This window comes from Odontesthes bonariensis, chromosome 8, assembly GCF_027942865.1.
Source record: "Odontesthes bonariensis isolate fOdoBon6 chromosome 8, fOdoBon6.hap1, whole genome shotgun sequence".
In the NCBI taxonomy this organism is placed as follows: domain Eukaryota; kingdom Metazoa; phylum Chordata; class Actinopteri; order Atheriniformes; family Atherinopsidae; genus Odontesthes; species Odontesthes bonariensis.
Genome location: NC_134513.1, coordinates 34,499,579 through 34,517,443, shown reverse-complemented (window position 1 = coordinate 34,517,443; position 17,865 = coordinate 34,499,579). Strand labels below are relative to the sequence as shown.

The following is a 17,865-nucleotide window of genomic DNA, read 5'->3' as shown; positions in this document are numbered from 1 at the left end:
GTTCATGATGCAGAATGTTTTGTTAAACTGCAAATGCAAACGTGCTTAAAGTCGACAGAAGATGAGCAGTGATGCATTAACTGTTGGATTCAGTCAGATTAATTCCCTTTGGTTGGATGTTTTGTTACGCTGAGCAGTTTCATTTTAATTTCAACATGATAAAAACGGAATTCAAGTCGTGAGTGTCCATTTTTTTTCATTTTATTTATTGACAAAACATTTTTCTTCTGGGGGGATTTTGTGGTGATGGAGCCGGTCCGTGAGGACCACCACCATGATCTCTGGGTCAGATCCTGCATTTAAAAAAAAAAAAAAAAACTTTATTTCTCTTGCATTGGTGTGCGTTTTATACCTGCCAGTTCCTTTGATGCAATGTTTTACTCCATAACAATGATAAAGTGAATCTCAGTGTGTCACAGCCTGCAGTGGGACTTGGCCTTTGCTGCTGGTTGTTGTTGTTGTTGTTGTTGGTTTGGTGCATACGAGCCCTCAGACCTCTGCTCTGCTTCCAGGGGTAAAACTTCCTGGGCTTATTCGGTCGTTTCTGCCTCACATTTCAGTGCTGTACTTCTTCCCCATCCTGGGACAGGATGAGCAAACCGCTGGACGCCATCTTCCTTTTCATAGTCTTCCTTTAAAACTCTGAAATCAAGAAGATTCTCTTCTGTCTGAATTCTGTCTGATCAGAGAGCAGCTGTGCCATTCTTGTTGCTGTTGAGGTGATTAGAAAAAATAAAAAAATAAATTTGAGCTGTCAAGGAAAAAATGTCCAAAGTACAACTAACTTAAGCAGACTCTGGGATGAGGGACTAGAACTATGCCAAAAAAAAGGAAGAAAAGGTCTAAGTAGGCGCTTGTGTATTTACTGTTTGGACTGGAAGTTTCTGAATCATTAATCTCCCTCTCAGACGCTTTAAGCCATGCATTGCTGTCCAAGAGGCTGTTTTGTTTACATGTTTCTGACTTTATCAGGAAGAATCTGAGACCACACCCTGTTCTGCTCTGAGAGAATCCAGCTTTTCTAATTTCAACAACCATTCATGTCAGACAATGGTTTGTGTTGCTCTTTAAACCGCAATTTATTCACACAGAAAGCACTGCAATTCAACCAATAATTCCCCCAAGCTGAGTCCCACACAGAGAAGCATTTATTGATCGTGTTCTCGACTTAAACTGGACGAGTTTGAATGGTGAGCCAGTCTGAGTGGCTCTGACTCTCCACGTGACGTCCTGTTTTACAGGATGCAGTGCAGCTCCTCTGTCACACATCATCATCTTTGTTAGCTGTAGAAATCCAGTTGATACATGTCTCAGAGTGTTTGTTAAAACAGTGTTTGTATTAGTTTGTTTAGAAGTGACATCATTTGAGAGTTCTTAGGCATTTGGAGTATGCTGTGATTATCTGAAAGGTTTTACTCATGGATAAGAGTTTAATATAAAGCAGAATGCTCATTCCTTTGAACAGCTGTATATTCCCACAGAGGCAGCATGCATAAATCCCACAAGGGAACAGAAACTAACAATAAAGTTGCATTTGAAAGATTTCAGTTGATTTATAGTGTTGAGAGGGAGGACAGCTCAGCCTTTTCTCCCTGTCTGTAAAGTTAGATTAGGAGCGTTTTTCCTCGTTATTATCGCGTTAACTCGCTAATTATTTAGCGCCGATAAATATTTTATCGCACATTTTTTCTTTTTTTTTTAAATTATTTATTTATTTTTTAAAATTTTTATCATTGTAAAAGTCTGTTGCTCACAGGCTTTTATTTTGTAAAAGTCTGTTGCTGTCTGCTGCGGAACCGGAAAAGAAAGTAATCGGCGGATCCACCAAACATGGAGAAGGGTACGGAACTTTTACTCGGCCATTCTCATTTTAAAGTTCTTACAGTCATCTGTAAACACTGCCAAGTTGAATTGTCTTCTCAGCGTAGTAGTTCCAGTCTAAAATATCACTTAAAGGCAAAACACACAACTGATAGCAGCAAGTCATTCAAGGAAACAGACAGTGGAGCGAGGCTTCTACATAAAACCTACAGAAAGATGCTGATGTTAAAAGTGTGTTTGCACAACAAATGTTATGGCACTTTCATTCATATGGCAGCACATTTAAAATAAAACTAAATGCTAAAAGATATACACTACTTAAAGCCATAATGTGTAATATTTCACGTTGTCTATTAACAAATTTGAGTCTTATCATTCACAAGTATTACCTCAATCGTAATTAATTACCTCCATCACTAAAGTGCAGTGTTCTTATATTCTTTATATTCAGCATACGAATGTACATAAGAGTGTTACACTCCAATGAATGTCTCCATGTTGCTCTGCCATTTTAAAACTACGGGATTTGTAGAAGGACATGTCATCAGCTTCGGATTTTCTGTTTCCATATATATATATATATATATATATATATATATATCTATCCAAAGAAAAAGTTTGAAAGACCTTCAGAAAGCTGGAGAACAATTGATCAGGACCACTTTAAAAGATTAAAACAAAATCTGGCTGCTTGGAAGAAAATGTAAAAATATGAAAAAACATTTTTTTTTGTTGCTCAGGACTCTGGTATTTAACACATAACATCCCGCTGCACTTTGTGTTCTGTCAAATAAAAAAATAAAAAACTCGAAACTTGTCTCTAAAGTGGTATTTCCTGCGCTGCCATACAGCGTTTCAAATGAGTTCACTTACAGGAAACATGGCAGGCAGCTGCTGCTAATGGCAGGAAACCACACTGAAATAAACCATTTATCAAAGAGCGTTCCTCACTGTAGTCTATCGACCTGCCGGTGAAGGATGAACACGTGTTTAAATGTGTCCCACGTTTGACCTGAACTGCAGTTCAACTGTAGCTGGTAGAATGACACCAGGGAGGAAATGCTACAACGTCTTTATTTACTAAACACAGAGTTGCACAAAATTCAAATGTCAGCACTGTTTCATCAAAAATAAATCACTGCTCTAAATCCCATTGTTAGATATCTGTGAGGAGAAATATTGCATCTATTGCTTTGGTCAGGTGTTTTCAATATAACTGTGAAGCTTATTTTGTGGGATGGGGGTAATGGTGTTCGATCAAATGCTCATCTAACTATAAGAAATGTCACACTTTATGCAGCTGTTGTCTTGACATGGAGTCAGCCTTTGTCTGATAGTTTAGACCAGTTGTTTTCAAAGTGGGGGCCGCTGGGGGGGCCTCAGAAAATTGGAGTGAAGATAAGAAAAAAATGCAAAAATAGAATTCAATTTTTTTTAAACATAAAAAATTGTCACTTTTTTAATCAGTATTGTAAAATACAATTTATAATAATATATCATCGAAATGTTATTTGCCATGCTTGTCTTTCTGATTGGCTGCCAGTCAAAACATCGTAGACCTGGCGGTTTGCGCCTGTTCTGAAGCTGCTCTGCTCCTCAAGCTAGCGTGTAGGTAGCTAGCAAAAATGGACAGATTTTTGACTTGGCCAGTTCTTTCAGTCTCTTCCAACTAAAATCAGAAAGTATGAGGCAGCGTACATTAAGTTTGGTTATCCAGCCATACAGAAGAATGGCCACGATTGCCCGAAATGCGTCCTCTGTCTGGAGACCCTCTCAAATGAGTGTTCAAAACCTTCGAAACTTCAGCGTCACTTGATACAAAAACATCCGGCAGAGTCCGAAAAAACGGTCGACTTCTTCATACGTAAAGAAGAGCATTTAGTCAGGCTGCATTCACACGGCAAGCTACTGTCCGTGAAGAAAAGAAAGAAAATACGTTCTAAAAGTTGATGTTTCTTTACATATTTTGTAGCATTGTTTGTGGTTTGCAAAGGGGGTCCCCGGCCAGAAGCTAATACTGTTTGGGGGGCCTTGGCATGGAAAAGTTTGGGAACCCCTGGTTTAGACCACCTTTAGTGACAACTTTGGGCTCAGGTGTAGTACTGTTCTGTCGAGTCATCCAATCCTACTGATTGAGCGTAGAAATGATCAGGGGGGCAGAGTTTAGGCCCCCCACATTGGTACAGGGGCTGAAATATGGCAGGAGTCTCTCAGCGAAGTAGCAGCCTGTAAAGGAGTAGAGGAGATCTGCAGTATCTACGTCATAAAAGGAGACCAGGCCTTTCCAGTTATCCACAAACACCCCCACCTTCTGAGGATGCGCCCTCAGAGACAGACACACTGTAGGGGTATCGTCAGCCTCATATTCATCTCCGTTCCTTAAACTAATCGTCCAGAAGCCATTTTCAGGTTTGAGTGTGATACTTCCCTTCCTGAAAACGGACTCTGTGCTGACTCCTACGCTCCAGTCAGTCTTCCCCTCTACCTGAACCTCGTAGTAAAAGTTTCCTAAGAAACTCTCCTTTCCTAAAACACTGCAGGAGTCGTTAAATCTCTCGGGGTTGTCTGGGAGTTCCTTTCTCACATCGCTGTCATGTACTCGTTTGCCATCACCGGACAGGACGAGATCAGGATGAGCTGTATCAGGATCCAGAGTCACCTCGACTGCAAACTGCTGGACTCTCCTCAGCTTTGCAATATTTTCCTTCTTAATCACAGGACAGATGATCAAAGGGGCGGAGTTTGTGCCGTTCTTATTACCACAAGGATTGAGGTATGGGAGGAGATTCCCGTTGAAGCGACAGTCGCTGAAGGAATAGAGAAGATCTGCCGTATCTACGTTATAAAAGGAGACCAGACCATCTTGATAGTTCACACACACGCCCACCTTCTGAAGGCGGGACTTCAGCGGGAGTCGCACTGAAGGGTCATCAATAGCTTCATACACTTTGTTTCTTAACCATATCGTCCAGAAGCCTTTGTCAGGGCTCATATTGATGTCTCCCTTCCTGTTGATGGACTCTCTGACCACCCCTACAGTCCAGGCACTCTTCTCTTTGACCAGAACCTCATAGTAAAATATTCCTGAAGAGAATTTCTCCTTTCCTAAAACACTGACACATTTGTTAAATCTCTTGGGGCTGTCTGGGAGATCCTTGGTCACATCACTGTCGTATGCTTGTTTCCCATCTTTGGACAGGACTAGATCGGGATGAGCTGTATCAGGATCCAGAGTCACATCCACTGCAGACTGCTGGACTCTCTCCAGCTCGTCCTTGTTTGTTGCAACGTCATCTGTCTCATTACCAAAATAATTGGCCTCCAAATCTAAAACCAAGCAGAGCACAGTATGTAGACACAGAGCAACAAAAGCCTTTAGGCTCAATAGTTGGTGAGATACATGTCAGGTTGCTTTTACTTTTCTCTGACTTACCTTCTGGTTCTTGGTAGTTTCTCAGACGCTCCACTAGATCATTGTGCCCGATTTCTTTTAAAATATTCGTTGTTAGCTGCTTAGCTCCTGCACTGTTAAATCTCCCAATCATGAGCTCAACAGTCTTCCACCTTTGTGCCCCCTCCAGCTCAGCTGGTGGGATGCCAGGATTGCCTTCCAAGACATTGTGCTGCTTCAACCGCCACTTGAATTTCTGAAAGTCTTCTTGTTCTAGTTCCTGCAGAATGTTCCAGAGCTCCAGGGAAAGCTTAGCCATGTTGTCTCTGTCAGTCCTGGCCATTTTCTGCATATAAACAGAAGAGATTCATTGCAGTTATTGCAAATATGAGCTGAGTTAAAATGATTTTGACTTTGTCATCTTTCACAGAAATAAACCAGAACATATCTGAGCCAACAACATTGTTCAAGGATCACAATAAGTTAGAAACTGATTATTAAGTAGTGACCTGCATCACTCTGTAGAGTAATGCAGAGAGAGAGAGAATGCAGTGTTGATCCAGCCTTCCATGCCATCCATCCATTTTCTATACCCACTTAATCCGCCAGTCAGGTCGCAGGAGCCTGTCCCAGTGGTCATCAGGCAAGATACACCCTGGACAGTCCACATCCATCCCTGTGGCCATCACAGGGCCACACAGAGACAAATGAGACAAACAACCACACACACACACTCCTAGGGACAATTTTTTAGAGACACCAATTAACCTAACATGCATGTTTTTGGACAGTGGGAGGAAGCCAGATTACCCAGAGAGAACCCACGTATACACAGAGAGAACATGCAAACTCCACACAGAAAGGCCCCAGCTGGGAGTTGAACCTGGAACCCTCTCGCTGTGAGGTGACAGTGCTAACCACCACACCACCGTGCAGCCCCGATGTAGCCTTCATTTCTGTAAATTTTGCCTTAAGGACTCAGACTTTCTTCTAATATCTTAATGTGGTCCTGATCAATAGTTCTCCAGCTTTCTGAAGGTCTTTCACAGTTTTTTTTACCTTATTTACTGTATCTACTAGGGGTGGGACGATATGCTTTGGTCACGATTCGATTGTATCACGATTCTTGATAATTGCGATTCGATATAATCTGTAATTGCAATTTTGTTCCTCCTTAAAAAAACAAACAAGTTCAATCATACACTTCTAGAATGAATGTCGTTCCCAAAAAGCAATGCACATCAGTCTGTGTCAGTCAGTCCAGCAGCTGACATTTATTTCATCTGGGACAAAAAGAGGCATTTTTTAAAGTTTACAGTTACAAAATGAATTGAAATGTCCACACAGCACAAATGTGGGCTAGTTTTAACATAACTTAATTTGATGAATTGATGAAGTTTATCTGGACACGGATATGACGTAATATAATCGATTCAGGGGAGAAAAATCGATTTTTAAAATCATCCCATTAAAAAATCGCGATATGTACATGAATCGATTTTTTTCACCCACCCCTAGTATCTACTTTTGTGTTTGGGCATATTTCAATAAATGACTACAAAAACCTGGACGCCTCCCTGGTGAGGTGTTCCGGGCCCGTTCCACTGGGAGGAGACCCTGGGGAAGACCCAGGACACATTGGAGGGACTATGTTTCTCGGCTGGCCTGGGAACGCCTCGGGGACCCCCCAGAAGAGCTGGAGGAAGCGGCCGGGGACAAGGACGTCTGGGTCTCTTTGCTCAAGCTACCTGACCCCCGGAGAAGCGGAAGATGATGGATGGATGGATGGACTACAAAAAGTTTTCTTTTTTTTTTCTGAAATATATAAAGAAATCCGGGTTGGTTCAGGATGTAAAACTGTACTGTCTTCATATACTTTGCATACCAGTCATTGAAATACAAAATTAAAGTTAAACGTGGTTTTAAAATGAATTTCCTTTTACCTTACAACCATTTAAAAAGATGAATTAAAAATAGATCAGCTTAAAATGGAAACCTCCCCTTTTCCACACTCTCCGACATTTCTAGAGATTTAAAAAAAAAGCATCTACAGCACCTCATTCAGCTTCAGCTTCACTTTGAGTTGCCGTGGTTACACGCTTTAGGATCATTTCCCCAGAAGTGGAAGGGGTTAAACAGATGAAGTGCTGCCTGGGATCCGTTCCAAACAGTAAAAACCGCCTTGTTCTTCACTCTGTAACATTTCCAGCCTGCAGGATCATTCCCTTCACAGCTTTTTCATTTCTATAAACTCTTGATCTTACACTGCTGACAGAATTAGGCTGGAGATGCCGTCACCCGACAGAAACTGCATGTGTTAACAAGTCCACACTTGAACAAAGAAAAACAGGCCATAAAAGGCTTACTCAGTTCAACCCGAAACATTTCCATGAATGTAGAAGGCATGAAGAATGTGTGAAGCAGATCCCATCTTCACCTCGAATTGTCCGGATAAAAGTACGATCCTCAGTGTGTGAGAGGCAGTAACGGTCACGGTTTCGACTCTCTGAGTAACTTCCTGTTTGGTGGAAGTTCATAGAGTCTCCTCCTCTTCCTCCATCACTCCTTCTAGATGATGCAACCCTGCGAGTTCAAGTAATGCTGTCAGGGCAGGTCATATAATCCAGTACACAACCAAAACTTTTTGCTTCTAAAACGGTTTTATTTCTGCAAAACATTTAGTACAACAGGAGGCCTGTATAAGGCACATAATCAGTCAGTATGATAGAAAAAAAATACAGTTTTTATTTTGCTGTTCTCCCTCAGGCACTGAGTTGTTTACAGACAGGAAAGATACCAAATTTCCCTTTGCTGCAGCCCTAGCAGTTCTGCTCATACAGCACGAGCACAAAAGGGAACGTTGAATATCTCATGGTGAGAAGCTGCTAAAGCTGGGTCAGCGGAAAAGTGACGTCACTTCAGTTATCTTTGCAACAAGCAGTCGTTTTCTAATATGTTACACAAGATAAAGAGCTACTTAAACTTTGACGGGATGTAGTTTGTGGTGTAAACCGGCATCTGAGAGAACAACACTTTCTGTGCCTCTGATTCTTCACTTTTTCAGTTATCGACACAGTTGAATCCAAAACTTTGAGACCACATTATAAATTTGTCATATTTTCATGAGCATTTGGAGATAAAAAAAAGTTTGATTCAGGAAAAAAAACAGACTTTTAGTTCAGCAGCAACTAGCAGCCATCATTTCATTGTTCTAATTATGCCCGTGCCTCGTGCTTTCAGCAGATCATTGCAGGCGTTGTAGCACTGTGAAAGCTGGACACATGTTATCAGAACTTATAATTCTGAACAGATGGACTTTTTCACATCACATCATGGATAGACTAGAGATTTCTTAGAGGGCAGTGCATGGAGCTCCAAAAGACTGTGGAAACTGGATTAGTTGAATCCACATAAATCAATATACCTGTATTATTCTTTGCTCTCAAAGCGGTAGAATACTTCATCACAAATGCAGAACTTACAAAATAAAGAATGGAGACTCCAGTCAGCAAAAGTCCTGTCGTACAACAGCTGTCTTCTGTCTCAGAGGACAAGGAGCATTTCTAAAACACTTCTCAGGAGGGAAACAAAGACCACTGGACAGGCTTAGACAAACCAGGGACATTCAGTGTCAGATCAAGCAGCCAGGGGTTCCTACCATTTATTTCTGATGGATCTACAGGAGGGAGAAAGATACAGTCCGAAGCGCTACATTTACATCCTATAATAATATAAAAGAAGTGGGTGCAGTCACAGTGACATCCCCCATTAGTTTTAAAAGTGAAATTCTTCTAGACAACAAGATCTCGAGATAATTCAACTTCTCGGCGGCGCGAGGGAGACTCATCCCCGACCCGGGTGAGAACAATGGCCTCCAGCTTTGGAACATAAGTTTCAGTTGCTCCGCAATCAGCTGCGAACCACTCCAGTGCACTCTAAAACCTGATTGGATATGTTTAAAAAAATATTCAAATTTACATTTTTTATGGGGTCGCTTTCAGAAGACTGTTCGAAAGATGTGTTGTAAAAACTTACTGCCTTGATATTTCAGGGTGGAAGAGCGCTTCTTTTAACTAATATCTATTGGCACCAGAGATGTTTTGTAGCCCTGGTGGCAGTTGGTGGTATTACATCTCCTCACTTGCTTCATGACCCTCCATTTGCGATAGATAGATAGATAGATAGATAGATAGATAGATAGATAGATAGATAGATAGATAGATAGATAGATAGATAGATAGAAAGAAAATCATCCCTAAAACTAAACATGTAGCCTACTTTCAACACCTAAGCTGACCCTTAGAGTGCGTAGAGGTTAGGCAATCTAAGTTCTGACGAAGAAAGTTGATGTGCCAGCAAGTCCAAACTGTATCTATGTAACGAACAGAGAAAGAAAATGTTTGTAGTCGTACAATTTGTGAGCCATTAACTGGAACACTTTACAGTTTGGACCAATGTGAAACATTCTGTCATGAGATCTTTTGGTCCAGAGTCAGTTAGAGCCATTATTGTTCTTATTGGCAGTTTAGGTCATTTTCAGTGACATATTTGGCCAATCAAAAGAAGAGTTGAAGTGTAATCAACTAACGTAAGAAAAACAGTAGTTTGGGTGTCCCTCAGATGACACTACCATTTATCCAATCATACTGATTGAGCGTAGAAATGATCAGGGGGGCAGAGTTTAGGCCCCCCACATTGGTACAGGGGCTGAAATATGGCAGGAGTCTCTCAGCGAAGTAGCAGCCTGTAAAGGAGTAGAGGAGATCTGCAGTATCTACGTCATAAAAGGAGACCAGGCCTTTCCAGTTATCCACAAACACCCCCACCTTCTGAGGATGCGCCCTCAGAGACAGACACACTGTAGGGGTATCGTCAGCCTCATATTCATCTCCGTTCCTTAAACTAATCGTCCAGAAGCCATTTTCAGGTTTGAGTGTGATACTTCCCTTCCTGAAAACGGACTCTGTGCTGACTCCTACGCTCCAGTCAGTCTTCCCCTCTACCTGAACCTCGTAGTAAAAGTTTCCTAAGAAACTCTCCTTTCCTAAAACACTGCAGGAGTCGTTAAATCTCTCGGGGTTGTCTGGGAGTTCCTTTCTCACATCGCTGTCATGTACTCGTTTGCCATCACCGGACAGGACGAGATCAGGATGAGCTGTATCAGGATCCAGAGTCACCTCGACTGCAAACTGCTGGACTCTCCTCAGCTTTGCAATATTTTCCTTTTTAATCACAGGACAGATGATCAAAGGGGCGGAGTTTGTGCCGTTCTTATTAACACAAGGATTGAGGTATGGGAGGAGATTCCCGTTGAAGCGACAGTCGCTGAAGGAATAGAGAAGATCTGCCGTATCTACGTTATAAAAGGAGACCAGACCATCTTGATAGTTCACACACACGCCCACCTTCTGAAGGCGGGACTTCAGCGGGAGTCGCACTGAAGGGTCATCAATAGCTTCATACACTTTGTTTCTTAACCATATCGTCCAGAAGCCTTTGTCAGGGCTCATATTGATGTCTCCCTTCCTGTTGATGGACTCTCTGACCACCCCTACAGTCCAGGCACTCTTCTCTTTGACCAGAACCTCGTAGTAAAATATTCCTGAAGAGAATTTCTCCTTTCCTAAAACACTGACACATTTGTTAAATCTCTTGGGGCTGTCTGGGAGATCCTTGGTCACATCACTGTCGTATGCTTGTTTCCCATCTTTGGACAGGACTAGATCGGGATGAGCTGTATCAGGATCCAGAGTCACATCCACTGCAGACTGCTGGACTCTCTCCAGCTCGTTCTTGTTTGTTGCAACGTCATCTGTCTCATTACCAAAATAATTGGCCTCCAAATCTAAAACCAAACAAAGCACAGTATGTAGACACAGAGCAACAAAAGCCTTTAGGCTCAATAGTTGGTGAGATATACAACCCCTGGCAAAAATGATGGAATCACCGGCCTCGGATGATGTTCACTCAGTTGTTTCATTTTGTAGAAAAAAAGCAGATCACAGACATGACACAAAACTAAAGTCATTTCAAATGGCAACTTTCTGGCTTTCAGAAACACTAAAAGAAATCAAGAAAAAACATTGTGGCAGTCAGTAACGGTTACTTTTTTAGACCAAGCAGAGGGAAAAAAATATGGAATCACTCAATTCTGAGGAAAAAATGATGGAATCATGAAAAACAAAAGAACGCTCCAACACGTCACTAGTATTTTGTTGCACCACCTCTGGCTTTTATAACAGCTTTCAGTCTCTGAAGCATGGACTTAATGAGTGACAAACAGAACTCTTCATCAATCTGGCTCCAACTTTCTCTGATTGCTGTTGCCAGATCAGCTTTGCAGGTTGGAGCCTTGTCACGGACCATTTTCTTCAACTTCCAAGTTCCACCAAAGATTTTCAATTGGATTAAGATCCGGACTATTTGCAGGCCATGACATTATGACCTTATATGTCTTTTTTCAAGGAATGTTTTCACAGTTTTTGCTCTATGGCAAGATGCATTATCATCTTGAAAAATGATTTCATCATCCCCAAACATCCTTTCAATTGATGGGATAGGAAAAGTGTCCAAAAATCAACGTAAACTCGTGCATTTATTGAAGATGTATGACAGCCATCTCCCCAGTGCCTTCACCTGACATGCAGCCCCATATCATCAATGACTGTGGAAATTTGCATGTTCTCTTCAGGCAGTCATCTTTATAAATCTCATTGGAACGGCACAAAACAAAAGTTCCAGCATCATCACCTTGCCCAATGCAGATTGGAGATTCGTCACTGAATATGACTTTCATCCAGTCATTCACAGTCCATGTTTCCTTTTCCTTAGCCCATTGTAACCTTGTTATTTTCTGTTTTGGTGTTAGTGATGGCTTTCGTTGACCTTTTCTGTATGTAAATCCCATTTCCTTTAGGCGGTTTCTTACAGTCACAGACGTTGACTCCAGTTTCCTCCCATTTGTTCCTCATTTGTTTTGTTGTGCATTTTCGTATTTTGAGACATATTGCTGCAGGTGTTAGTTTTGGGGATGAAAATTTACAGGGTGATTCCATATTTTTTTCCCTCTGCTTGGTCTAAAAAAGTAACCATTACTGACTGCCACTATTTTTTTACTTGATTTCTTTTAGTGTTTCTTAAAGCCAGAAAGTTGCCATTTGAAATGACTTTAGTTTTGTGTCATGTCTGTGATCTGCTTTTTTTCTACAAAATGAAACAACTGAATGAACATCCTCCGAGGCCGGTGATTCCATCATTTTTGCCAGGGGTTGTATGTCAGGTTGCTTTTACTTTTCTCTGACTTACCTTCTGGTTCTTGGTAGTTTTTCAGACGCTCCACTAGATAATTGTGCCCGATTTCTTTTAAAATATTCATTGTTAGCTGTTTAGCTCCTGCACTCTTAAATCTCCCAATCATGAGATCAACAGTCTTCCACCTTTCTGCCCCCTCCAGCTCAGCTGGTGGGATGCCAGGATTGCCTTCCAAGACATTGTGCTGCTTCAACCGCCACTTGAATTTCTGAAAGTCTTCTTGTTCTAGTTCCTGCAGAATGTTCCAGAGCTCCAGGGAAAGCTTAGCCATGTTGTCTCTGTCAGTCCTGGAAAACAGATATGAAAACAGATTGAGTAGTGTAGTTCAGTACAAATCTTTGGGCAGATCTTATATTCTTTCTCATATCTTCAATATATTCCCACAGGCTGCCTATGAAACTCTTGTGGAATGAGCTGACATATCCTTTACACATTGTCTTTTGTCATGTAAACATTCTTTTTTAGATGACTGTCTTCGCTTTTGATTGACACCTCATTTCCATGAACCAGCATCTTTTAGGTGGTAATTTCCTCCATCTCATGCGTTTTGACTTAAATGGACAACATTTAATTCCTAAGAACAGTCCTGGTAGGGAGGTGGTTCTTTTGAGAAGTTCTTTTCCCAGAAGCGTTGGGTTGGGACTTCCAGAGTGTATCCAATCTGCCCAGCGTTTTATCTCCACCTTTCTGTTTCAGTGAAATCTTAACCTCCTAACTGGTTCACTGTATTTCAGTCTATCAGTCCCTGTGTGCTCTCTGTATTCAACATTTCACTGGTGTCTGGTCCAGTCCCTGTTTATTCTAACAACGCTGTCATTCAGCTACTCTTGAAAAACAAGTTTGATCCTTCTCTTTTAGTATCTACAGATCAATCTCTTGTTGTTGCTAAGCATCGTACAGCTGTTTCGGACATATACAGCATTCTTTTTTTTGGGGCTTTTATGCCTTTGATGGACAGAACAGTTCAAGAGAGACAGGAAGCAGGGGGCAGAGAGAGGGGGAATGACATGCAGCAAAGGGCCATCTGGTGCGGGACTCGAACCGGGGCCAGCTGCAGTGAGGACTGTAGCCTCTGTACATGGGGTGTCTGTTTAACCCACTATGCCACCGACCGCCCCGTATACAGCATTCTTGACAAGTTTCATTCTGGCTTTTGGTTTGCGTTGTATCCATAATTTTCTGTGGCTGCTTCTATATCACAGATATTTGTTGATCCATACATTTCTAATCCATTTTAAAACAAATATCATTATCTAGTTGGCACAATGCTCAGTTCTTTTCTTTAAATAAATCCATTGCCATGAATGTCCTTCTAAAAGTAATGCAGTGAGGATTGGCTCCAGAGCGTTTTGGATCTGATCTGGTTTGTTACAGGTGGAGGCAGGTCATTTCTTCACTGCTATGTGTTCTGTAACATTTAAGGAGGATAGGTTATATGACTGGGGAGGACAGATGGATGGATGGATGAATAGATAGATAATTCTGAAACTGAAAGTATAAAAATTGAAACTGGAGGAAAAAAAATTTTTCATTTGAAAAGTTATATAAGAGTGAATATTTGACGAAAAATAATTCAAATTTAACTGAAATAAACTAGCTGGATTTTTTCTCTCATGTCGAGTTCATTAGGTCGCCTGCTTTCTTTTATCTGCATCCGAATGTATGATGAATTGTTTGAAAAGACTACCGCATCTACCACTTATATAACCTTAACTTTACCTCAAAATCTGTTTTTTGAACATGTCTGAGGCAAGAAATGAGCAGTCGAGCTCCTTGATCTATTGTATTTGTTCCATCTGTTCGGCCCTCCTGGTGTTTGACCCAACAGTTTCTGTTTCTGTGGTGCAAATGCGGCCCATCTTAAACATATCAGCACAGGTTTAGAACTTGTAGATTCATATCACTCAACATTACATTTTCAAGACCTAAATTAAAAGTTTGTTTCATCAGACCCAAACAGTGCAGCTAAACACCAATCTTACATAAGTCAAATCGCACTTTTATATTAGGCCTTGTAAGTGTAAAATGAGTGACTGTTTGCAAAATTATTGTCTTTAATTCTTACCTTATATGATGTAGGTAGAATATTATGGAAGCCAACTGCGGCTCAAACTGAATGAGATTAAATCAAATGAAACTTTAATAATCCCAAAGTGGAAAGTTATTTAATTATTACAACTATTTCATTTGATTGGCTTAGAGCAAACGCTAGAAGGAAAACACAGGCATTAATTACATAAACATATTTTAAAAATGTGAAAAGAAATAAAAATGCTTTGAGTCTTTTACAGATTTATTATTTTTGTTTTTTTTGGCACCAACATCATTCCACTGCTCAAACATCTGTTCCTCAAAGTCTTAGCCTTCAAATGTGTTAGGGTGGGTTTCTAACCTTAAACCTAACTCTAACTGCAGTCAAACTTCTACTGCACATCATTCAGGTTGGTTATGGTTACCATGGTTACACATTTTAGGATCATTTCCCCAGAAGTGGAAGCGGTTAAACAGATCAAGTGCTGTCTGGGATCCGTTCCAAACAGTGAACATCACCCTGTTCTTCACTCTGAAACATTTCTAAACATCAAACTGAAGTTGGCTTCCGATTCACAGTTTCAAATTCATGAATTAAAGGGATGGGCATAAAGGGCCATTTCACTGCATTTTCTGCATGCGGATCACATGAGTTAAGGTCCCGTATGAAAACTACAACAGTAAGACTGCTCAAATCTGGACACAGTTATTCTAAAGAGGCTGTAGATTCATTATTAACTAGTTTGGGATTTGTGAAACCTTTATTTGTCCCAAAAGTCATGGAGGTTCTCGTCTCTCCATGTTCATCTTTATTTCCATGAGGATCTCCTGCCTTTGGCTACAGGAAAAATAAAAACTTCATGCATTTTACCTCATTACTAGAACTTCTTCATCACTTGTTGACTTTCTTCTTCTGTTCTTTAATCTAGAAACAGTGACGGCTGTTCTGTCACCCTCATCTGCCCGTGGTGAACTTCTGCCACCGCATCGATCCGTGTCATTATTCTAAATACCTCCAGAGCCTTTATTGTTGCCTGCATCAGACGTCCCATGGTTCAACCATTAATATGCCCTGTTCTGCATTGGCTGCTTTGATGATATCTGCATTCATTTCAGACCCTGCTTGTCTTCTCCTGCTCCCATCACAGTCATCTTACCTTACAGACGAGACCTTCTTCATCCCTTTATTAACACTTTCTTATGAACAGATGCCTGTAAATCACCTGTTCAACCTAGTCTTAGTCTTGCATCCCTTTACTGTCTGTGAATGTGATTACCTGCCACTGTAATAATAAGATTAAAAACTGTCTATTTGGCTCAAGTTTCTTTCAAATTGCCAGTCCTCTTATCTCTTTAGAACTTTGTGAACCCCTTTTGGTTTCCATTTCTCTGTTTAAGATATTGTTGAAGTAAGGATTGAAATGATTTTTTTCAGTAAAACAGCTCTTTTCTGCCACTCATGCAAAGAATGCAGTGAACTGGCTCTCTATGCCCACCCCTTTAATCCACGAATCTGAAGCTAACTTCAGGGTCGTTCTTACTCTGCTGACAGAATCAGGCTGGAAATGACCAACTGAAACTCCGAGTGCTGACCAGTCAGCTCTTGGAACAAAGGAAAACAGGTCCTGAAAAACTCACCCGGCTCAACCCAACGCATTACCAGGAATGTAGTAGGCGTGAAGGCTGTGTCAAGAAGATTCCATCTTCAGCTCAAAATGACTAGATAAAAATAGAGTGAGAGACACAGTTTACGGTCTGAGTAACTTCCTGCTTTAGTAACTTCAGAGTCACCTCCTCTTCCTTCATCACTCTTTCAATATAAAGTTCAAGCAATGCTGTCAGGGCAGCTTATATAATCCAGCACAAAACCTTTTCCCTCTCAAAGCTTTTTATTTCTGTATAATAATAATAAGTTTAATGTTAAAATTGCAGTTTTCATATGGCTGTGCCTCTTCTTAAACATCTCCCTCAGCCACACAGCTGTTCACAGATAGGAGGGACACCAAACTGACCCTTTCTTCTGGCTTTAAAGGTTCTGCTCATGTGAGCATCACAGAGAACATTTGATATTTCAGGGTGAAAAACAGCTAAAACTGACATAGAATGTGAGTGGAAAAGTGATAAGAAACTTCCCCATATCTTATTTTGCCCAAAGCCTGTTTCACACATCTCAATAAGACCTCAGACAGTTGTGTTGAATTAAAAAGGGCATTATATGACACCTGAAATAAACATATCTAATAGATATATTTCAGACTGTACTGTGTGTTCAGCAGTTAGAGAATAAAAAACAGATCAGATTAACTACTCTGTACAAAAGATCAGATTTGCTCGAGTTGAATCCATCCATCCATTTTCTATACCGCTGAATCCGTCGGTCGGGTCGCAGGGGGGGGGGGCTGGAGCCTATCCCAGCGGTCAATGGGTGAGAGGCGGGGTAAACCCTGGACAGGTCCGAGTTGAATCCATCATGTTCAATTATTTTTCCATGATGTGCAAAAGTTGGTTTAAATCCTTACTAGGACAAGCATCACCAGTGTTGTCTGCAAATAATACACATTGTAATGGTGCTCTGTACTTTTTCAGTGTTCTGGATGATTTATTTATTTGTATTTCAAGGTGTATTTATCTTCTTTCCCATATTTTCTCCAGTTATTTGTCCTATCCTGTAAATGATTCACATATAAAACATCATTACGCTGCTTTTGACACAGTAAACTGTGACATCCTACCATACTGCTTTCCTTTAAACGTGTCAAGGCAGGAACAAACATTCCCATCCCTCTTGATTCAAGCCACAGTTATGTAGTGCAATTATCTTTCACCTGGGATCCATCTACAGATGGTTCACAATGCAGCAGCAAGTTTGCTTCCACTGGCAACCACCCATACCCAAATATCAAATTCAAGTCACTAAACTTGCCTTCAGATGGAACCCAACAAGATTACTTGTTCTACTTTCATGGATCTCTAAAAAGATCCATCTGTTCTAGGTGTTGCCCATCTCCTTACACATCTAACATGCATAACTCCCACATACTTTACCTTTTTCACATCTATTCAGCCGACACTTCGGGCTGTTTTAGAAAAGACATTTCAATTTGCAGACTGGAGAAGCTGGAGATGGAACCAGACACCTTCTGACTGGAAGAAAACCATTGCCCCTCCTGATTTACACCAGCCCTAGCCTTACTTGGCCCCCCGATACGTTTCCCCAGTTTTCTTCTGCACTGAAGCTTAAATTGTATAACAAAAGAAGTGCTTTGTTCTGAAAATACATGAACCCATAACTAGATGAAGACAGAACAATG

The 17,865-nt window shown here is 40.9% G+C and overlaps 2 protein-coding genes across 4 annotated transcripts; both read right to left on the bottom strand.

Moving 5' to 3' along the window:
* Positions 1-2,877: 2,877 nt before the first annotated feature.
* LOC142385600 (uncharacterized) lies at positions 2,878-7,748 on the bottom strand. Of its 3 annotated transcripts, none has more exons than XM_075472260.1 (3): positions 7,579-7,748; positions 5,255-5,558; positions 2,878-5,148 (listed from the first exon to the last, which is right to left on the bottom strand). In XM_075472260.1, the coding sequence occupies exons 2-3, from the start codon at positions 5,553-5,555 to the stop codon at positions 3,947-3,949; spliced, it is 1,503 nt and encodes a 500-aa protein (XP_075328375.1). In that variant the 5' UTR covers positions 5,556-5,558; positions 7,579-7,748; the 3' UTR covers positions 2,878-3,946. The 3 variants fall into 3 exon arrangements, with proteins under 3 accessions (XP_075328375.1, XP_075328373.1, XP_075328376.1); XM_075472258.1 differs by having other exon boundaries at positions 7,269-7,747; XM_075472261.1 differs by having other exon boundaries at positions 7,650-7,734.
* Positions 7,749-7,853: 105 nt separating this feature from the next.
* On the bottom strand, positions 7,854-16,312 carry LOC142385599 (uncharacterized). The gene is made up of 3 exons (XM_075472257.1): positions 16,193-16,312; positions 12,518-12,810; positions 7,854-11,057 (listed from the first exon to the last, which is right to left on the bottom strand). Exons 2-3 carry the CDS (start codon positions 12,792-12,794, stop codon positions 9,829-9,831), a joined length of 1,506 nt encoding a protein of 501 aa, XP_075328372.1. The 5' UTR covers positions 12,795-12,810; positions 16,193-16,312; the 3' UTR covers positions 7,854-9,828.
* Positions 16,313-17,865: the final 1,553 nt, after the last annotated feature.